Genomic DNA, 23,508 nt, shown 5'->3' with positions numbered 1-23,508 from the left:
GTTGTCACTTAGGATCCTCTAAAGATGGAGACACATGTCCTGACAAAGGGTTTCGGCCCAAAACATTGACTTTCCAGCCCTTTGGATATAGACTGACCTGCTGTGCTTTTCCAGTTTCACATCTATTGACTATGGGGACAAGAGTGTAGTGGTATTGCTGAAGTAGTAATCCAGAGAGCCAGGTATTGTTCTGGGGACCTGGCTTCGATTCCCATCATGGCAGAATTTGAATTCAATTAAACTCTGGAATCAGAAGTTGAACGCTAATCAAAAAGTCATTGTTATGAAAACCCAACTGCCTCACTAGTGTCCTTGGGGGAGGGAAATCTGCTGTCCTTACCTGGTCATGCAATGATTTGGTCTCAAATACTTCCTCTGGTAGAGAATTCACAGATTCACTTCTCTGAGTGAAAAAACTTTGCCTCATCTCAATCCTATCCCATATGCTCAGATTGTGATCCCTGATTCTGGATACCAGTACGTCATTTCTTTGCCAGCTTGAACAACCAGACTTCACTTATGCATACCTGAGGGGAATTTATACAAATTTGATTTGATTTATTTATTGTCACGTGTATTTTGTTACAGTGAAAATACAGCAAAAAATGTTATGTATATAATTAGGCTTGAATCTCTAGAATGTAGAAAGTTAAGGGATCAACATCTTCAAGATGATAGGGGGAAAAAAAAACAGGGTGGATAAAGATAAGCTATTTCCACTGGTTGGGGATTCAACAACTAGGGAGCATAGTCTCAGAATTAGGGACAGACCAATCAGGAGAAACGTTTGGAAGTACTTCCACACAGAGTGATAGGTGTTTGGAACTCTCTTCCACAAACAGTAGTTTTTTTTTATAATTCATTCACAGGATGGGGACATTCCTGGCCAGACCAGTATTTATTGCACATCCCTAATTGCATAGAGGGCAGTTAAGAGTCAACCACATCGCTGTGGGTCTTGAGTCACATGTAGGCCAGACCAGGTAAGGGTGGCAGATTTCCTTACTTAATGGGTACTTGTGAACCAGATGTGTTTTCCCCCATTAAATTTGTGGTTATCATTAGACGCTCAATCATGCGGGGTATAGATAGAGTGAACAGCCAAGGTTTTTTCCCCAAGGTAGTGGAGTCCAAAACTAGAGGGCATAGCTTTAAGGTGCAAAAGGAAAGATTTAAAAGGGACCTAAGGGACAACATTTTGATGCAGAGGGTAATGCGTGTGTGGAATGAGCTGCCAGAGGAAGTGATGGAGGCTGGTACAATTACAACATTTAAAAGGCACCTGGATGGGTATATGAATAGGAACGGTTTAGAGGGATATGGGCCAAATACTAGCAAATGGGATGAGATTTATTTAGGATATCTAGTTAGCATGGATGAGTTTGACCAAAAGGTCTGTTTCCATGCTGTATAGCTCTATAATTCTATGATTTAATAGATGAATTTGTTTCTATGGACAGGGAATTCAGTAATTGGAAGGCTCAGGCTTAAGGATGCTAACCAGAGGGGAGATGAGAAGAAGTAATTTTGTGCCACGAGTTGTTTTGGTTGCAGAGTAACTTTCAAAAGGGAGTTCGATAAATAATTGAGGGAGGAAATCAGAAGGGCAATTCGGGAAAGAGCAGGGAAGTGGCGCTAGTTAGATCTTAGAAAAAACCAGCATGGACAGGATGGGCCAAGTGGCCTGCTCCACTGGAAGTGAATTCCCTTCAAAGTGAAATAACTGGGCCCTGATATTCAAATAATTCAGAGTTGATGTTTCAAGTCCAGTGACCCTCCTTCAGGAACTAGCATTGAATGACTCTTACCTTCTTCCATGCTTGAGTTGACCTGAACTCTGGTTTGACATAAATGTGACCTTTCTTTGTCTTCAGGTGCCAGAAGAAATGCTTCCGCCGCCATGAATTTTATTTTAAAAATGTACCTGAAGCAAAACGAAGAGAAGCGAAAAATCTACTGGCACTTCACCTGTGCCACAGACACGGAGAATATCCGTAAGGTCTTTATGGACGTCAGGGACACAGTCTTATTGCGGAGCCTGGAAGAACTGGACTTATTGTAGTCCGACATGAGGAGATTCCAGTGACCATTGCCCTTAAAGAGGCAAAAATGGGATTTTTTACCCCCACTCCCATGCAGCACAGCTGAGAACATTAGCAAAATTCCTCAAACAAATACAGACTGATGCTCCCAGCAATGGTATGCGGCTCTTTACCCTGTTGGAGCACCAGTTTGAAAAGTACCTAATACCAAAACAAAACATTTCTGGAAATATTTTCTTGAATATATTAATGTGCACCCCAGAGAGCAACAAAAGCCCGACAGAAGGTCAACCAAGGTGCGATGGCGAACTGATAAAGAGATTATTATGTTGCATTCTGCATTTGCTAAGGCAATTGTTTGATCATCACAATGTTCTGAAATATGTTTTTAAAGGCTGGGTTGTTCCACTGCTTTTCGCATTCAGAAATGAGAGTTTGAACAGTGACTGACTGATTGCAGAATCAGCAGTAAAGGGCTATATCCCAGTATGTGAGAAGGCCAGGGGGAAAGAATGTCACTCACAGTTTGTAGGCAGACAATGTGCAATTTTTGTATAGTGTCTCCATGTCAATGTAGCTTCGTAGAGCCACAGAGCTATACATCATGGAAACAGATCCTTCAGCCCAACTGACAAGGTATCTTAAATTAATAGAGTCCCATTTGTCAGCATTTGGCTCATATCCCTTCCTATTCATGTACCATCTAGATACCTTTTAAATGTTGTAATTGTACCGGCCTCCACCACTTCCTCTGGCAGCTCATTCCATACACACACCACCCTCTGCGTGAAAAAGTTGCCCCTGAGGTCCCTTTTAAATCTTTCCCCTCTCACCTTAAACCTATACCCTTTAGTTTTGGACTTCCCTACCCTGGGGAAAAACCTTGGCTATTCAGCCTATCCATGCCCCTCATGATTTTATGAACTTCTATAAGGGATATGAATAGGGTAAATAGCCAAGGTCTTTAGAAAGTTGTCAGTACCCAATATTGCATTGATACTACACCGTGCAACTCCAATTTGGTGAATAGCTGTGCCTAAGCTCTACTTTCTGCTCTGGTACACAGTTTTATGGATCTACAGTGTCCATAATATGATGGCAACCCTCCACACTCCCACCATTGACTACCTAATGTGGCCATTCTCACAGTGCCCCACTTTGATGCATCTAACAGAAATTGTACAACACAAAGTCTTTTACCTGGGAGATACCTCAATGTTGGTCAAACAGCCTTTTCTCCCCATCTCCAATACTTTTAGAACTAAGTTTTGAAAGAAAATGAAAAAAAAAATTTTTCCATTGATCCCCGGTCTTCCTCTCATATTGCTTTGCAGCAGTGACCTGGAGATTAGTCCTTAATTCTTGGAGACTCCAGGAGAAATCTGGAAGTTTGGCAACCTTGGCAGATAAACTGTCAAATGTCGACAACTCCCTTTGTGAAGAGCTAAAGTGGTGGCCAACTCAGTTGTAGTTCATACAAATTGAAGATTCTGAAGTGCTGTACAGCCAATGTTTGGCAGCATGTCAACTCTGGATTCTGGACCAGTGAATGAAAATGAGGACAGCTCATGAGACAGTTCAGCTGGCCTCCTTTTCTCTACTTCAATTGCCGCCATTGTCAGTTGACATTCCAGAAGCATGTGGGATCACATGGACCTGGGCTACAGGTGTCACACACAATGCTGTGCAAGGCAGAAAGAGACATTTTGGCCCAAGTGGCAATTTTGTGCCAGTATTTTGTGCTCCTGATGCTTCTTTCCCTCCCCCAACTTTACCTAATTCTCTGAACCCTCATTTGTTTATCCACCTTCCTTTTCTGGTAAGGTGTAAAGTCACACTATTGTATGTGAACAGCAACAGATTACATTGAACACACTCTAAACAGAGGATGGTGAAAGAGGCATGGAGTCGGTAACTGTGCCGTGGGTAAGTTTATCACTTTTTTTATCTCACACCCTGTAAACACATCTATAGAGGAGACAGTTGGGTTTGTGGTAATCTCATTGGACCTAGGGATATGTGTTTGGATCCTACCATGGTAGATGGTGACATTTGAATGAATTTAACAAAAATCTTGCGTGTAAACAAGCCTGGCCCAATGGTGATTATATAATCAGTGTTGATTATTATAAAAATCCATCTGGTTCATTAAAAATCATTAGGAAATCTGTTGTCCTTACTTGGTCTGGCCTATATGTGACCCCAGACTTACAGCAATATGGTCAGCTACTAACTGCCCTCTGAGTATTTAGAGAGCGATAATAAATATTAGCCTGGTCAGTGACATCCCATGAACATTTTTTTTTAAATTGCCTCAGATACTCTTTTGTGGTAACAAGTTTCACATCGTAACTGTTTTCTGATGAAAATGTTTCTCTTGAATTATCTGCTGGGATTATTAGCAGGTGGCAGATATTTACAGTCACTAGCTTTTGCCTCCATAGCATCAGCCTTCATACCGCTTTTCAGGTACCGACTTGATTGGGCCTCTTCTGCACTGGACAAAGTTAAAAATCACGCAACACCAAATCACACCAACCTGGTGATGTGTGATTTTTAACTTTGTACACCCCAGTCCAACACCGGTTCCTCCAAACCATTTGATGATGCCTGTAGCTTGATCCCTGTAGGATTGGTTAGCTCTTTTGGTTGGAAAGTGGGTTTGCAATGTTGAGTAATGCCAAAAGTGTGAGTTCAATTCCCATGCAGCTGACATTACCATGAAGGATTCTCCCTTGCCTGAGGTGTAGTGCCTCTCAGATTAAACCATCACCAGTTACCTCTCTCTTATGAGAGAGCAGTCCTGTGGTCTGGTAAGATTATATGGTGACTTTAGTTTGCATTTTCACATCAGAAATCAGAGTAAGGTTTTTTTGCAGCAAAAACATTTAAGGGTTACATCTAAATAAGTATCATTGTGTTCTTACAGTTCCATTGACAGCAGTGGTGCAATAGCATAAGGTAACACAAAGCTTGTTTGTTTCAGCATCCAAATGCAATATAACATTAAGTGAAGGTATTTAACTATCTATCTATCTTACTGCATCTTAAATAAACTTTTCTAAGCTTCCAGGATGGAAATGCTGTAAAGAGAACTGTTTTCAAACTAGCTCACAAAAGCAAACAACGTTAAAGAACTGGTAACTCTGGATTTTAGTATTTAACGAGGAATAATGTGTGCTTTAAGAGATTCTTCCTTCCAGATATCTGATTCAATCTTCTTTGAAGTTTGAGACCTTCTTGATAGTCCTGTTTTGTACATCGTCAAATTAAACAGGAATTAATTTTGATAGATTAGAGTGAGCAATTGATGTGACAGGCCAAAATCTGCACAATCTTGGTTTAAGACGATAATTAATACAACATGAAGTCTGTGAGCAAAAGGCCTCAGGTCTTTGCCAAGTTGTTCCTGGAACATTCTATGACAAAAGAAAGGAACAGCATAGTTTCAGCTTCTCAAAACTGCCCAAAGGTGGCTTCAGGCTTTAATATTTTTATTACTTAGGGATTGTTATGTCTAATTTTCGCCACTTCATCATTAATTGTTCACCTCTGCCATCTGTCCATGTAAGTGTCAACTCCGACACCAGCTATTGTTCAATGGGCACTAACCACCATTGAGCTGCCTAGTCCAGATTGTTCATTTCTTACTTGACTGCAGTAACTTCACATGCCAGTCAGATCCTGTTATTATTCAATTAGTTAAATACAGCTGCACTTCCGGTGGGGAAATCAGCAGACAGCATGCAGGAAACGGTGCCAGTTTTCTTTTTCTTAGTACAGAGTCATTGAACATTAAATGGTTATTAGATTGTGCATGCCAGCTGCAAAGGTGTAGGAGATCAACTGAGAATTACACCAGCCGCCAGCAGTTTGTAACCATACTATTTGAATATGGTGTGCTGAGAATCTTTTCCAAATGGATGATAAAAAAGGATTGATTAATTTAACTATTGAAGGCACCATATAAATGCACCTTGTTGCTATTTGCAAATGGTAGAATAAGATAAAGGAATAGAATGTGAAATGCACTCGACTAAAATGACAATGTAAGGTATTGAGGCTGTTGTTTCTTTCTCCACCTTCTTCTCCATATTGATATATTAATGGAACTGATTGTGTTCAACATTTTTGATAACTTGTAAAACTTCTAAATTAGATTGTGAAAGTTTCAGCCCAGCAGATAAAGTCTTTTTAGTGACACTGACTCAGTGTTGGAAGGCTGAAATTTTGAAATAGCCAGCTGGTGCTCCCTTAATTAGATCGGTACCATTGACAGTAGAATTTTAAGCTGCCTGTCTTCCTGTGGAATGCATAACAAATAATTACTGCAAGGAAAGGATTATCATTTAATTAATTATAATTCCGTTTAATCCTGTCATAAATATGTAAGCAATAGCCTGTGTATTATATAAATATTGTTAAATATACAGAACATTTTATAATATGTGGTTTTGTATACATTTCCCTCTGTATTCATGATTAAATGTATTTCTGTACAAAGTGACCAAACAACTGTATCTCTGAAAAGTTCTATTACCTGTGAACCATACATTTTCAGACTAGCCACTGAAATGGGGACCAGAATTGCTTGATGTAAAGAGAATGAACAATGTTATGATTATATTTTAGAGAATTGACATTTTTATAAATAAATAGTTCACAAATACTTAAATCATTTCAGCTCATTCTTTCCCAGGACATCAACACTGAAGTAACCCTTACTTCCCTTAGCCGTATCTCTACCTATTTGCAGGCTTTCAAAACCCAAGTTTGGCCTGACCTGAACTCTGCTTCGTGATTTACTTACTTCCCGTGCTTTTTATCTGTGGTGGTAGTGGATGGGGTCTTGTGCCCTCACTGGTGGTGAGCATACAGGATGGAAGGGCATTAAATGTCGTGGGTTGTTCCAGGATTTGAACCCTGCCATCTTCTAGTGCAAGAGGTGTAGTGGACAGTGAAGAAGGCAAATGAGGGCATGGTTTATACACTTAATGGTAAAGTCCTGGGGAGTGTTGCTGAATAAAGGGACCTTGGAGTGCAGGTTCCTTGAAAGTGGAGTTTCAGGTAGACAGTGAGCAAGGCTTTTGGTATGCTTGCCTTTATTGGTCAGTACAGGAGTTGAGAGGTCATGTTGCAGCTGTATAGGAAATTGATTAGGCCACTTTTGGAATATTGCATGCAATTCTGGGTTCCCTGCTATCGGAAGGATGTCGTGAAACTGAAAAAAGTTCAGAAAAGATTTACAAGGATGTTGTCAGTATTGGAGGGCTTCAGCTGTAGGGAGAGACTGAACAAGCTGGAGCTGTTTTCCCTGGAGTGTTGCAGGCTGAGGGGTGACCCTTTTATAGAAGTTTATAAAGTCATTAGGGACATGGATAGGGTGAATAGCCAAGGTATCTTCCCAAGGGTGGGGGAGTCCACTACTGGAGGGCATAAGTTTAAGGTGAGAGGGGAAAGATTTAAAAGCAACCTAAAGGGCAACTTTTTCAGAGGGTGGTGTGTGTGTGAAACAAGCTGCCAGAGGAAGTGGTGGCGGCTGGTACAATTACAACATGTAAAAGGCATCTGGATGGGTATATGAATAGGAAGGGTTTAGAGGGATATGGGCCAAGTGCTGGCAAATCAGACTAGATTAGGTTAGGATATCTGATCAGCATAGAAGAGTTGGACCGAAGAGTATATTTCTGTGCTGTATGTCTCTATGACTCTATAATCAAGTTAGAAACAGAAAGGTCCATTGTCAACCTCCACCTATGTAGGTGGCATGGTGGCAGTGGTTAGCATTGCTGCCTTGCAGCACAAGGGACCCAGGTTTGATTCCAGCCTCCATGGAACTGGTGACTGGCTGTGTGGAGTTAGCAAGTTCTCCCCATTTCTGCTTGGTTTCCTCTGGGTGCTCTTGTTTTCCTCTCACAGTCTAAAGTTGTGCAGATTAGGTGAATTGGCCATGCTTAATTGCCCATAGTATCCAGGGGTGTGTAGGCTAGGTGAATTAGCCATGGGAAATATAAGGTTAAGGGTGGGGGGAAGTGGTCTGTGTGGATGCTCTTTGGATGGTTGGTGTGAACCCGATGGCCTGAATAGGCTGCTTCCACACTGTAGGGATTCTATTTTTCTCTTTTACCAACTCACCCTTTATTTAAATGTGCATAGTTGATTCAAGTCTGGCTTCCTCAGAGCCACCTTTCAGAGTTTACAGAACCTCTGTCATTCCTTTTTTTTATTTATATAGGATGTCTGACATTCCTGTTGTTCATCTCTCTTTTTTTCTCCCACACTACCACCTAACTGCAGTTGTGCTTATTTTTACTGTAGGTATTCTATGATGCTATGAAATAAAGACTTTAAATGGCTAATTAATGAGCACTTGAGAGTCACATTGCATCACTGCTGGGATTAAGTCATCTGCAACAGGACAGCTCAGTAAATCCACCTCCAGGGATTGGCTTGGTAATGGTGGGGGACAGGGGTTTGATTCCCTTGATCAAAAATAATTGGTGGTCGATCAATGGACTGGACATCAAGAAGGGCTTCTGGACATCGGACCCTCTGATCTATTCTCCCTGTTAACCCGACTCCACAAATGCCTGCTCTGCCTGTGCGCAGATTCAGAATTCTGCTTTCTTTATGAGATAATGGCACTGGAATCAATTGGCTGTCCAATGCATGTTGTTCTAAATCATTTAGGTAGCTGTCTGTGCTATGATGATATTCTTAGATATACTTTTTCTGGCATTTTACACTTCACCAATTTGTGTTGCATAAAGACATGATTGCGATGAGAAACTTAATCACCTTCTACAGTTATGTATTCCACTCTACATTATTAAAAATCACACAGCACCACTATGTTATAGTTCAACAGGTTTATTTGGAAGCACTTTCAAAGCGCTGCCTCTTCATCAGGTGGTTGTGGAGCAGGACCATAAGACCCAGAATTGTGTTGTGATTTTTAACTTTGTCCACCCTAGTCCAACACCAGCTCCTCCAAATCATTCTACACTATGAAATCATGTAAACATATATTTCATTACTTTAGTAAATATCTGTGTTTCGTACTAGTTTGCATTGTTTTCAGAGATGATCTTTCGATCATTACTAACGTAACCATTAGGCAGCTGCACAATCTCTGTGAAATGATATTTTCATATTCTGCTCTTTCCATTCAATCCCATGTCATGGTAAATCCTGCAACAAGTTCAAATAAGAGCTATACTTTGGCAGGACCGAACTGCAATCCTGGAGACTTAAATGCACTATATTGTTTTGTTCCTTAGGCTCAGCATCTATGACAGAGTGGTTTGTTAATCTTAGCTAGAATTTCTTACCCCATTCGCAGCACTGCTGTCCACTACTTTAGTGTAATGGATTGTTATTTTCAAGGTTGAATTCTGTTTGAAGCCATGGATGGTTGACATTAAAATGTAAACTTCCTACAACAAAATCTCACAAAATCCAAAGCCATCCTTTCCAAACAACCCTCGACTTCATCAACTTCTGAGACTGCCACCTCAGATGGAGTGCCTTAGTACAGTGCGAGCTCAGTTCCATCGGCTACCCTCCATGTTCTTTCACCTCTGTATGGCTGCTTTTCTCTGATTCTCTCTTCACCGTCTGCTGATGTATCTCACATCTACATCATTCTGATTTTGAAGATTAGCCTCTGCAATGCTCTCTTTGCTGGCCTTTCTTAACCCTAAATGACAGCTAATTGAAACCATTACAGGCCATGTCCTGATCCATTCCCAGGATGCACATCCATTGGCCCCATCCTCACCAAGCTCCACTGGCATCCACTGTCCCATAAATGATTCCTCACCTTGAAATCCCACCCTTGGTCTCACTGTAACTTACCTCCACAATGTTCTCCAGCTCTACATCCTTCTCCACAAAAAAATGTTTGTTGAAGATAATCTATTCCTCATTACCTCTGCCTCAATCTCATTAACTGTTTCATTATGAACAATATTGCAGTGCCAGTTTGGATGTTTCTCCCCAGAAATATCACCTTTCCACAGCACAGTCTGCTTTAAGACATTTCTATTTAAGCATTCTTTAACTCCTATTCCTCCTTCTCTCAGTTGATTATTGCCCACATTTTGCCATTAATATGCTGGCATGATTTCAGAGGCATCATTCTACATGTGAGAAGTGTTAGCTTGATCTGGACCAATTCAACATGACTTTTCTCAGGGAATCATCTCCTCAACAGAAGAAACCTTTGAGGCATAGATAAACAGGAGGAGCTCTCTTGTGTCAGGTAGACCTCCCAACCACAACTGAGTTATAGCATTTTTGTTCTTCTCTTTGGCCTGTATTCTTTGTGACCTGCTGACTATTGAATTTATGACTCAAAACAAAATCACCAGCTATTTAAAAATTAATTTCTAGTCAGATATAATGTCTCTTCAAAAGCAGCTTTAAAGTGGCTAACTGCTGAGCTTTATCCTCAACTGGGCCTTGGCTTGTTGAAAAAAATAAGCTTTTTCAATGTAGCAATAAATCACAAATTCAGGTTTTTCTTTGCTCTAGATTAGTTATTTTCAACTCTTTGCATTACTTTATGGTTGGTTGAGCTAAGCTTCCAGTTCCCCACTCCCTAGGAATTTTGGGATCACTAGGTCATTCCTCCTTGACCTTGACACCTGCTATCTCCCTAAAACACACATTGTACAATATGACAAACATCCAGAAACAAACAGAAATATATAATTTGTTGAACCGTACTACAATCCCTTTTAGAGACCAATAACTTTTCAATGAGACAGGAGTGCCCGTGCACTAAAGTACTGGACAAGACTTCACTTGTTAAAACTTTTTCTGAAACAAGCCAACTAAAATCAATATAATACAAACATTAATTAAAAGACAAAGGATTTTTCAAATAAGCAATAAATTTCACCTAACTAGTCAATGCACCAAAGGTACACCTCACATAGTTACAAACACTCCCATTATTTTCTGCCTAAATGTGGGACCAGGTGTAACCTTACAGACTTTCCACTTCTATGGAGATATATGATCTCTAATTTCTCGCTCAATCATTTCAGCCCTTCATACTTCATCAGAAGCCCTCAGATATTTACCACCTACAAGGTGCAGGTCTATGAACCCTCTCTCATTTAGGTCATGACAATCCTAATGGCACAGAATCTCCAGAGACTCTCTTCCTGACCCCTTTAAAGAGGGTTGTGGTTTCTGGCAACACCAAAAGTGCAGCAGGGACTCTTGTCCAACCCATAATCTGTTGTTCTTCCTGTCTTTAGCTCTTTGCTGTTTCCAACAATATAACACACATTCTCAAGAGACCTGCATCAACACCAGGATCTGTTCAAAGACTGCCAAACAGAAAATTGTCCTGTTTAGAAAGAGCCTTCCTTGTCTTTTGCTTACGTGAATTCTGTGTTGTGAACAGACAAACAGAAAATGCAACCCAATCCAACCACAATGCAATTTGCTTCAATTTCACCCTTTGCTTTTATCCCCATAGTAACATCAGGTCATATGAACATTTCTCAGAGTCATATGATGTCATAATCAGAAACCAATTAATGCTCTTTCAGAATATTCCCCAGCCCTTTGATCTTAAAGAGACCTTGCACAAAAGGAAGTAGAAGCTTTACCAAGCACTTGAGTCATCATTGTGAAGATTAAGATACTTTAATTTTTCACTGCCATGTGAATTCAACTGAATTTTAGTTCTATGTTCATGTTTGCCAAGTAAAATTATTGAACTCAATGCCAAGTCCTGAAGGTTATAATGTCCCCAAGTGGAGAATAAGGCGGTTCTTCCAGCTTGCATTGAACCAAATGACGACACTTCACTGTGTCAACTACAGCCATGGTGATAGACTGCCAGTCTCGAGGGCACATTCAATGCATTAACTTAAAGTTTAATTCAGTTAAGGAAGATGGTTTGCAAGGATGTCCATGTCAACGCTTTATAACTGAAATTGCTTGCGCATGGTGGTGATGTGATTGTGTAAAAACATTTTCCATCTGTTGATATTATCCTGAATCATGATAACTGTGTGGCTAACTGCCCAGGAAATGTTCTGGTTATATCAGCTCAGTTGATAAGCCATTTCCGAATGACAAGCCAAGTCGTTGAGACCAGTAAGATCCCATTTTGCGATTCGGTGCGCACTGGTTTTGCAAGAGTAGGGGGGGGTGTGGGTGAAGAGTGTTAGAGAATTGTAGGCTGAGGATGTCTTTGATTTGTTCTCAAGTACATGATTAGTGAGCTGATTTCAATTTGGACTGTCGTATTCTTATAGAATGAGGGAAACTTTGGGACTGAAGGTGATGATTTGACGATCTGTGCTTGCGTCAAGCTCTACTGTAATGTCCATTACTGCGATTAATTTATGTTTAGATCGTTCAGAATGTTCCCATCAAAGATTAACAAAACCCAATGCAAGGAAAGTGTAATTGTTACAAAGTGATTACTCCAGATAGGTAGCCATCTAGTGTTCGGTTAGCAATACAAAAATACAAAACCATAATATTGCAATTTAATTCTAAGTGCCGTGCTTGAAGAAAAATGCCAAAATCCTACAGGGGGTGTGGAGAAGCTGTACCCAAATGCTGCAAGAGCTAAAAGACTTTGCTTTGTAGAAAGCGGGTTGTGGGGGAAATAAAAGTCACTGGCCTACTATGTTCCAGCGTTTTTAACATAGATGATAAATAATGTCAAGTCAACCATAACATGGAGAATAAGGCGGTTCTTAAATAGGGAATTTAAGAAAAGGAAACAAAATATAATTAATGTCAGAAAAGGAGGACAACAGATTGAGGTTAGATTATTTCAGGGGGATGTTGGTGCATATCCTGTGCTTCTTCATCATCGCCTTGCAATTCTTTTCCCTTGAAAAGAGTATCCATTTCCCCTTGTACAGATTCAAATTTCTTATCAATGATCATAAAATCTCAATGTTGGAGAAATATTCTCCCCTGTACTGTTCTGTGTTCAATACAGGCATTTAAATGGTCATTGGATAGGCATACGGACGAGAATGGAATAGTGTAGGTTAGATGGACTTCAGATTGGTTTCACAGGTTGGTGCAACTTCGAGGGCCGAAGGGCCTATACTGAGCTGTAATGTTCTATGTTCTAGATATTATGCTATATCTTGGGAGTACGTAAGATTTGAACCAGGTCTCCTGGTTCCAGAGTATGGGCACTACCACTGCTCGAGAAGAGTCCTGACCAGTGACCCCAGGTATTTTCTAATCAACCTGTACAAGTCACACCAGAGAAGAACCTGGGCTTCTTGGTTGAGAGGTAGGGACACTACCACTGTACTACAAGAATCCAGACCAGTCATTCATTTACAACGGGATTGTACCAAACTGCATCATTGGCCTTTGCAGCGTGTGGATCACAGGACAGTCACCTCATTTAAACAGTGACAGTGGACAGCCCTTGCCATTAGAGGGACACCTTGAGAATTTGCTTGTTTTTCTTAAATACATACAGGATTAGCATTTATTCATTTGTATACATACATGGACGTCAATAATAAAACCAAAGTGCCCCTGAATGTTACAAAGTCTCAATTTTTGTTTTCACGTTGACCATCATCTGTTTTCCATTAATTAGGAATTGCCGACAAGGAACCTGAACAAATTGGCGTTTGTAGCTGGGCCTGGGGTTTAGGGGCAGGGGTCATCAGGGGTTATATTGTCAGGGATTTCCCAGAAGTCTTTGCCCCTAGTGTTTCCTTTGCTCAGCAGAGCACTGTAAACTGTTTTATAAAATTAGCAGTAGACTGTGACCATTAGAGGGAGCGTACACCTTTACAAAGTAGGTAATAACTGTTTGAACTTTGCAATTTGTCCAATTTGCAATCTAGGACCAAGGCCAGACCATTCAGCCTCTCAAGGTGTTCATTTCAATCATAGCTGACCTGTATCTTAACTGCATCTACTTGGCTTTGCTCTTGCCGAACTAAAGTTTACTAATTTCGGTATTGAAATGTTTCATTGACTGTCAGTATCAAACGTTTTTCGGAGGAGAATGTTCCAGACTGTCACCACACTAGGTGTGATTAAATGCTTTCTAATATCACCCTCCCTGATTCTTAAAACTGAAGCTTACTCCAGTTACAGCTGAATCTCCACCAGAACAGGACAACACAGAGCGGGAATTAATCCTTGCGATATTAAAGGCATTGCTGGCCCATTTGTGTTTAATTGGTGGATTTCTCAGCGAAAGTAGCTGAGAAAAGAAAGTTTGACTTTGAAAGCAAGCACACATATGATGGAAATACAAACATCAATTCTCAGATATTTTTGTTTTGGACAAAGCTGTGAAAACAGTAAGGTTAGGAAGACTTTGACAAATTGGAAAGGATTTGTCTAGACTTTAATCAAACTCTTAGTGGAAGTAATTAAAAAGAGCTAAGTGACAGAGGCCAAACTGCGCAAAAGTACTCTCAGTATCAATGTGACAGAAGTGGCAACTTTTCTGCCTTGATTAACCCAACTGCTAATTAGCACAATTATAGCGATGCTGCAGAATAACGTAGCTTTCAATATCAAAGTACACATTTTAGTAATTAATACTTGGCATGTGTACTTGCTATGCTGAGAGAATCTTAGTTTTGCAAACAAGACTATTAGTATTCCTAAAATGGCAAGCTGTAATTTATTTTTCCAAGGCACTTCACTGAAGTGTTTACGAAAAAATTGGCAAAGAACCATCTAAGCAGGTAGTAGGGCAGATGGCCAAAGCTCTGCCAAAAAATAAGGTTTTTAAAAATTCATTCATGAGATATGGGTTTTGCAGGCTAGACCAGCATGTATTGCTGATTCCTAATTGCCTGGAGAAAGTTTATTGCTGTGTGTTTGGAGTCACATGTCGGCCGGACCAAGTAAGGATGGCACTTACCTTCCCAAGGACATTAGTGAACCTGATGGGTTTTTCCAACAATCAATTCATGGTCATCCTTAGACTCTTATATCCAGATTTTTATTGAATTCAGATTCCACTATCTGCCATGGTAGAATTTGAGCTAAGGTCCCCAGAACATTACTTTGGTCACTGGATTAACAGTCCAGCAATAATACCACTAGGTCGTGGCCTCCCTGTATGTCTTAAGATGGGAGAGAGAAAGGAAGGAATTTCATTGCTTGGTGCCTAGACCAGGGTTTCTCAAAATAGGGGTCAAGGTGCCAAGAGGGGTTGTTGAAATGTTAGGCTTATGAGTACCCAGGAAGCAATGGCTGCCACTGAGCCCTGATCAAGCTACAACTGCAGCGCTTTAGCCTGTCACAGGTCTGCTGTCATAGGACTCCAAACACCTCAGCTCTTACCGATCTCTACCCACACCCTCCATCTCCCCCAATGCCCATTCTCACAGGCCTATCCCCACTCATGCTCGTACCCCTCTCCTGGTCTCATAGAGGTCATGAAAATTTTTAAAACTTGAAACACAGTCACGGTGGGAAGAAATCTGGGAAGCGCTGACATAGACAGCCTTGTCCCCCAGTGATTAAAATCAGGGATGCACTGGGGCCCAGGAATACAGATATCTCAATAGTTGAGAATCAGAAGGTAGGGCAGCACAGTGGTAAGCACTGCTGCCTCACAGCGCCAGAGATCCAGGTTCAATTCCCGCCTCAGGCAACTGTCTGTGTGGAGTTTACACATTCTCCCCGTGTCTGCGCGGGTTTCCTCCGAGTGCTCCGGTTTCCTCCCACAGTCCAAAGATGTGCAGGTCAGGTGGATTGGCCAGGCTAAATTGCCTGTAATGTTAGGTGAAGGGGTAAATGTAGGGGAATGGATCTGGGTGGGTTGCTCTTCAGAGGGTCGGTGTGGATTTATTGGGCCGAAGGGCCTGTTTTCACACTGTAAGTAATCTAATCTAAAAGATGTTGAATCATATCACCTCGAATCAACCCATGTTAGAATATAAGGCTTATGTTTAAAGCTGAATATTTAAACAATGAAAGTGAAATGGAAAGGTTTATGGAGGGATTTCTAGAGCTTTAGGGCCCTAAGAGCTGAAGGCATGGCCACCAGTGGTGCCACAATTAAAATGGATGATGTTCAAGACCAAAATTGGAGAAGAGTCCGGTGGAAGGTTGGTCTCCAGGAGGCCATGGCTTGGAAAGCAAAGACGAAAATTTTAAAGTAGGTGTTGCTTAATTGTGAACAAATGAAAATCTTTGTGTAGAGCAGTGGTCGATGCACAAAACCACAGTATGACTTGGGTCATGGACAGAGTCTTGAATAATTGTATAGGTGTTGCAAGGTCATGTTGCAACTGTGCAGGACATTGGTTTGGCCATTTTTGGAATACTGCCTCCAATCCTGATTTCCCAACATTAGGAAAGATGTTGTGGAACTTGTAAGTGTTCAGAAAATATTTACAAGGATGTTGCTGGTGTTGGAGAGTTTGAGCTACAGGGAGAGGCTGAATAGGCTGGGGCAGTTTTCCCTGTAGTTTCGGAGACTGAGGGGGACCTCATAGAGATTTATAAAATCATGAGAGGCATGAATAGGGTGAATGGTCAAGGTCTTTTCCCCAGGGTAGCGGAGTCCAAAACCAGAGGGCATAGTTTAATGGGAAAGATTTAAAAGGGACCTAAGGGGCAGCGTTCCCACGCAGAGGGTGGTGCATGTATGGAATGAGCTGCCAGAGGAAGTGGTGCAGGCTAATACAACGTTTAAAAGGCAATTGGATAGGTACATGAATTAGAAGGGTTTAGAGGGAAATGTTCCAAATGCTGGCAAATGGGTTTAGATTAATTTAGAATATTAGGCATGGATGAGTTGGACTGAATGGTCTGTTTCCATGTTGCACATCTCTATGACCTCTGTGACCTCTCCGGCTCTCCTGGGGTTTGCAATAGCCATTTTATTACCCCACTCCCTTCAGCACCTGTTGCTGGTAATAATTTTATTGCCATTAGTTCAGGATGGCATTTCATAACCCTAACCCTAACAGTAACCCTATCACAAGTTTTTTTATTCATTCACAGGATGTGAGCATTACTGGCTAGGCCAGCATTCACTGCCCATCGCTAATTGTCCAGGAGGCAGTTGAGAGTCAAGCGCATTGCTGTAGGTCCAGTCACATGTAGGCCAGGCCATGCCAGGTGAGGTTCTTCCCTGAAAAACGTTGGTGAGCCAGCTGGGTTTTTATTGACAATCGACAATGGTTTCACGGTCGTCAATAAGTTCTTAATTCCAGAATTTCTGGACTAATAGTCTAGTGATAATACCCCGAGGCCATTACCTCAGTTACCTCAGACCATGTTGATTGCTCCCTTTGGGAGACAAGGAGAGTGAATGGAGATCAAATAATTGTGGTACTTCACTGTTGGGTTACCAGCCCTATCAGATTGCCCAGGAGGGATCTCTTGGGTGTTGCTATTGTTAGTCCCCTGGACAATATTGGGCTTTAAATTTCTCAGCTGAAAATGTGTTGCTGGAAAAGCGCAGCAGGTCAGGCAGCATCCAAGGAGCAGGAGAATCGACGTTTCGAGCATGAGCCCTTCTTCTGCAGGTGAGTGATGTCACTGGGGCAGAAGTGGCTGCGGCGACGGCAACCCAGGGGGCGGAAGTGGCTGTGGCAACGGCAGAAACGGTGTTGTTCCCGATAGCCGTGGACCCCGCGGAGGCCGTGAATCTGTCGGTGATGGTCTTCCTGGCGATCGTGGAGGTGGTTGTCTGGGCTGCGATCGCGGAGGCTGCATGGTCGGTGGGGGCGGAAGTGACGTCATGGTTCACGACGGCGGTTGCTGCCGCAGGCGCTGCAGTGGCCGCGTGGTTAATGGCGCCTGAGTGATTTTGGAGGCCAATGGAAGATTCTGGAACAGTTGAGGAACCCAGAGTGTGGGAGTAAGTACATGAAAGTTTTTGGTACTTACTGTCTTTAATTTCCGATATGGCTAGGAAGAACTGTTCGTTTAGTGTATGGATTCTTCTGTGGATGAAGAACAGTAGAGGTCCTTTGCAAGTCTGTGAGAGTGTTGTCCTGAGCTGGGGTAGGGCTAATTGCAGGGAATGTAGGTAGCAGCGGATGGCTGCAAGCATGGAGCGGAGGATCCGGAGGGAGGTCTGTTGCTGGAGGCTTCGGATTTGTTGTAGGTACTGGTTGTCCTGGTTGGGTCCAAATTTTGTTGGTCTGAACGTAGTCCGGAGTCCGTGCGGGGTCAGTCGGTTCCATAGGCAGGTGCTGAGGAAGGAGATATGGCTGTGGTAGCGAGTCTGTTTGAGAACGTGGCTGAAGAGCTTCTGGGCAGAGGAGATGACCTGGGTGTGCAGTGAGAGAGGGACTCACTGAAATCCTTGTAGAGGGAGGAAGAGAGTTTCTTCAAGGAAGGCATCCTTGCAAGAGGATTCGCAGTAGGTTAAAATCTTCTAGGAGAAAGTGAGGACTGCAGATGCTGGAGATCAGAGCTGAAAATGTGTTGCTGGAAAAGTGCAGCAGGTCAGGCAGCATCCAAGGAGCAGGAGAATCGACGTTTCGGGCATGAGCCCTTCTTCCTGGGCTCATGCCCAAAATGTCGATTCTACTGCTCTTTGGATGCTGCCTGACCTGCTGCACTTTTCCAGCAACACATTTTCAGCTCTGATCTCCAGCATCTGCAGTCTTCACTTTCTCCTTTAAATTTCTCAACCCAGCATTGCCAACTCCTGCTCTCTAGCATCACCAGTTGCTGCTGCAGAAAACTGGCAATGATGTGCTCTGGATAGGTAAATGAATTAGATGTGCTCTGAGAATGGTTGTTGTGAACTTGCTGTTTGGTGTCCAAGGGCTTGGGAATTGGACTCAGTGATGGGCACAAAGTCAAGAGGGGGAGAGAGGCAGGGGAATGAGGGAGGAAGGTCGTGAGTGACTGGGAAATGGGACTGGAATTGAGAGAGGGAAAGAGAGAAACTGGAGAATGGATGTCAAGGAGCGATGGAAACAGAGAGAAAGGGGAACAGAAAGTCTCAGGTAGATAAGTATACAGGAATGTGCTCAGGGAAGGAGGGAAACAGAAATGCAACTTTTGTAATTGCGACAGATATGATCTGGGGACAGAATGTTGGGTGAATGTGTGACTGGTGGGAAGAGGGAGGTTAATTGTTAGAAAGATGTTTTATTTTGAGTCTTTTATGGGATGTCACCAAACATCAATCTTTCTAATAAGTCTTCAAGAAAAAAGCTCAAATAAAAATTGGATTCCATGATATAGAACAATATCATCTAAAAAGTTTTGCACCATACTTGCCACGAGAAAGCCTAGCACTTGTTATTCATTCTCAATTCTTCCCATTTCCCAGTGATGGTGAGCACCATCTTCAATCACTGTAATCCAGTTGGAGTAGTTCACCCACAGTGCTGTTAGGGAGCGAGTTCAAGGATTTTGACCCAGCGACAGAGAAGGAATGGCAAAATAGTTCCAAGTCAGGAAGGTGTGTGACTTGGAAGGGATCTTGCAGGTGGGGATGTTCTCACCTTTGTCTGTCTGGTGATAGAAATCAAGGGTTTGGAAGATTTGTTGAAGGAGCCTTAGAGAGTTGCTGCAGCGCATCCTGTACATGGTAGGTCTACTTGCCTCTGGGTATCAGGTGAGGAGGGAGCGAACGTTTGAGTGGATGGGTGTCAATCATGTGGATGGCCTGGATGCATTCTGGATGGTGTTGAGTTTCTTGAATGTGGTTGGATCTGCACCTGGCCAGGCAAGTGGAGAGGATTCCATTCTCCTCCTGACTTGTGCCTTGTAGGTGGTGAAAAGGCACAGGAGAGTCAGGATGAAGGATCTGGGCTGCAGAATTCCCAGCCTCTGAAATGCTCTTAAGACACAGTAGCTATTTATTGCTAGTCCCAGTTCAGTCTCTGGACAATGGTAATCACCAGGATGTTCGTGATGTAGGGTTCAGCAGTGTTCATGGGGGAGATTCTAGAATTCTCTCATGTTGGAAATTGAGCTCAATTGGGTTGGAGAGAGAGGAACATGTGCCTGGGGAATGCATAGGGGTCAGTAGCAGGAACAGCAACATGATGAATGGGAGAGCTGCTAAGAGAGGCATAGCCAAAGAAGGGATGAGTGATAATTGGAAACATATCTGTGGACAAATAATGAAACATTGTTTCCTTTGCTGAATAAAGGAGATACAAAAGCATTTGCAGAAGTCACATGATCAGGCATCAGGGAATCAAATGTCACATGGTCAGAAGTGGGTTAGAATGTCATGTGATCAAACTCCCAGGACTGACTTGATTTGGCAACACTACTTTCATATAGTTCCAAACACTGACTTTCATTTTTATCTGTGACAAACTGAAGAGTAACCAAAAGATGGCAGTATGAGCCCATCCAGCATTTGGTAAGTTTAAACAGGTTTATGGAAGTACAAATCTCTGGATTTTCCAGCAATGTATAACTTTTAGTTGTCCTTTGGGTGTGTTGAGGTGCCAGAAGACAATTTTCTCTTTGGGATATTGTGGGTCAATGCGGAGTAAAGCAATGATCGTATCTCAGTTGGCACGAATGCCAGGAAACTCAGCTCAGTATTCCTGCAGCCTTTATGGCCTCTTTAATTTATTGGGTACTCACCAGAATTCAAATAATGCTAATCAGACAGTTCGGGTAACTCGTGAATGAGACTGGTAACTCGTGGCAGCATGATGGCAGAATTTGCATTGACACACCACAGGCAGGAATTGGATTGAGTTCAATCTGTTGCATTACAACAGACAGGCCTGTACCTTTAAGACCATTACATGACATCACGATATGCTGTTCTGTTATTAAGGCACCTGCATCACCTTCAGTCACGCTCTCCACGAGATGGAGACTATGGAGTCAGTCAGATGCGTGTATATAATATAAATTAGCATCAGTAAGCACAGAATGCATAACTCTGTGTGATACTGGAGTGTGCAAATAGTTAGTGTTGTTAATAAACATCAAGACATCTGCCTCAACAAGAACCCTGAGACTCTATTGCATATATAAGGTGGAAAGACATATAGAAAGCCATAAAGTGCATCACAGAGGCAGTAAGTGCGTACTAAAGCTAGTCATCTCTGCTCATCAGTAGCAATAAGTGAATGCACAAAGGTGACAGCAATGTGAGAAACCTTTATCCTGTTTAAAGATGTTTTATATTTAATATTGCTTGGAGGACTTAAAAAGATTGCAGAAAAGGGAAGTTATTTCAAGTTTTGTGGACATACTTGGTGTGTTTCCTTTGAAGAGATCATTGAATGTTCACTGTGGACATTGGAGTTATTTTAAACAAGGCTTCCTGTACATTTCCTATATTTAACTGGTGACTTCTGATTGCTTTGTGATAGACCCTGCTGGAGCTGTCTTTACCCACGCCAGTTTAATGGTAGTGGCAACTTCAAAGTGCTGCAGTGTTAGATCCTAAAGATGGTATCCAACCAAGCATCAACCCTTCCGGTAAGTGTTCAAGAAAAACTCCAATAGAAATTTGATACCATTGTACAGAATCACATCACCTGAAAGGTTTTGAGAACATCATCACCTGCAAGTTCCCTCCAAGCCACTCATCATCCTGACTTGGAAAGATATTGCCAATTCCTTCATTATCCCTGGGTCAGAAAAACTTGGAATTCCTTCCCTAAGGGCACTGTGAGTCTACCCACAGCACACGGACTGCAGCAGTTCAAGAAGACAGCTCACCACCACCTTCTCCAGGGCAACGAGTGATGGCCCATAAATGCTGGCCCAGCCAATGCCACAAGTGCATGAAAAAAACATACTAATTGGTACAGCTCCATGACATTTGTTTTAAAAACACGTGGTACTTACCTGTATATTTAAATCCAAGGCACCAGAATAATGCACTAAAAAATGTCTATACCAGATTTGTGCGCTTGGAAAGCTTAATTGCAAATTCTCAGTCACTAAGAATTTTTCCAAGCTCAAGAATGGATATTGGTCCATACATCTTTCCCCTGAGTCACAGAAACTGACAACGTTTAGAACCTTTCAGTCGATGCTGTTTCCTCAGTTATGTTGCCATTTGGATTATCCATCAGTCACGACATTTTCCAACAATGTATGGATGGTATCACTGAGAATCTACAGGTTGTCTCTGTATCATAGATGAAATCATATTTCTTGGACGAACTAAACAACAGCATGACACAAACCCCCTTCAGCAGAGAAATAAGGTCTTGTTTTCAATAACAAAAATGTCAAATCAACATGAACTATATCAGTTTCTTTAGTTCTAGATACTCATCAATCAGTATTCGACCTGACCTGAACAAGATAGATGATGTGAAGAAGATGCCTACACTGCAATACAAAGATGACTTATGAGGCAGAAATTGCTGCAAGAACTCAGCAGATCCGACAACATCTCTGCAGGGAAAGCAGAGTCAATGTTTTGGCTCCAATGACCCTTATTCAGAACCTGTTGTGCTGCCAGACCTGCTAAGATTCTCCAGCAATTTCTGTTTCTGTTTCAGGTTTCTAGCATCTCAGTTCTTTATGTTTTATGGTTTATCAGGGCTTCTTGGGTGTTTCAATTCTTTTCCTTCTTGCATCTTAGAAACTTTACAACCAAAGTATCTTGCTTATACAAGGAAGATTGCCAGAATATTATTTTACACTCTCAAAAATGCTCTATCATCCAGTTAGTGTTATCGTCCTGCCAAGCTCACTATGTTGGAAATAGACGTACCCCAGAAAAGCCTTGGAGTATATCTGCTACAGAATGACAAGCCTATTGTTTTTGGTTCGAAGGTCCTTTCATTAGTTCGGGCTAACTGTTCCTACATTTAAATATGGTTTCTTGCACTAATCTTTGTGATACAATAGATTCATTCGTAATGATTTGGCAAGCATTTCATTGTTCACACTGACTATAAACCATTAGAAATGATCTGACAAAAGCCTCTCCAAATTTTCCCTCTATGATTACTCCATGTACTTGTTGAAATCAAAGGTAATGATACAGAAATACAATGCAAACCAGGAGCCCAAAAGACCATCTCTGATGTTCAAAGCCAACTTCCAACTTTGCTCATAACAATGATATTCTATTGGATCCACAGGTGGGCATTATTGAATATGAACTGGAAAACCATCTTAATATTGATTTAGTTTGTTTTGGTCACAGCTAATCAGAGCAGATTCAGCACATTATGCCACATGATGACCAATTGCAACAGTTCAAAAAAATCATCATGAATGAGTGGTCTGAACACATCCAAAAGGTCTCCAAGCTCATGTAACTCGTTCTGAATCATTCAGAGGTAAAGTAGGACTCTCCAAAAATGTAATCTTCAAAGCCAAACAAATTATAATTCTGCAAGCTCCACATCAAAGCAAAATAGACTCTATACATGTAAGTCACATGGGTGCCATGAAAATCAAGGTGAGTCCACCTATTGACCTGGCATTAGTAGGGAGTATTATGACCAAATCATCATATGAAACAGGCCAATTGCATTCACCCCAACATTTAATGGAACCTCTGCTT

The 23,508-nt window shown here is 41.8% G+C and overlaps 1 protein-coding gene across 1 annotated transcript in view; it reads left to right on the top strand.

Moving 5' to 3' along the window:
- Nucleotides 1–6,717, top strand: part of LOC122565385 (guanine nucleotide-binding protein subunit alpha-14-like) — a 92,723-nt gene extending 86,006 nt beyond the window's left edge. Inside the window, exon 7 of the mRNA XM_043721313.2 lies at nt 1,875–6,717. Coding sequence (XP_043577248.2) covers nt 1,875–2,062 — 188 coding nt within the window. The 3' untranslated portion in view covers nt 2,063–6,717. The remainder of the gene's footprint in view (nt 1–1,874) is intronic.
- The last annotated feature ends 16,791 nt before the right edge of the window (nt 6,718–23,508 follow it).

This window comes from Chiloscyllium plagiosum, unplaced genomic scaffold, assembly GCF_037043375.1.
Source record: "Chiloscyllium plagiosum isolate Xiang-an unplaced genomic scaffold, Cpla_swu_hap1 HiC_scaffold_28, whole genome shotgun sequence".
In the NCBI taxonomy this organism is placed as follows: Eukaryota; Metazoa; Chordata; class Chondrichthyes; order Orectolobiformes; family Hemiscylliidae; genus Chiloscyllium; species Chiloscyllium plagiosum.
This window is presented reverse-complemented; position numbering and strand designations above follow the sequence as displayed.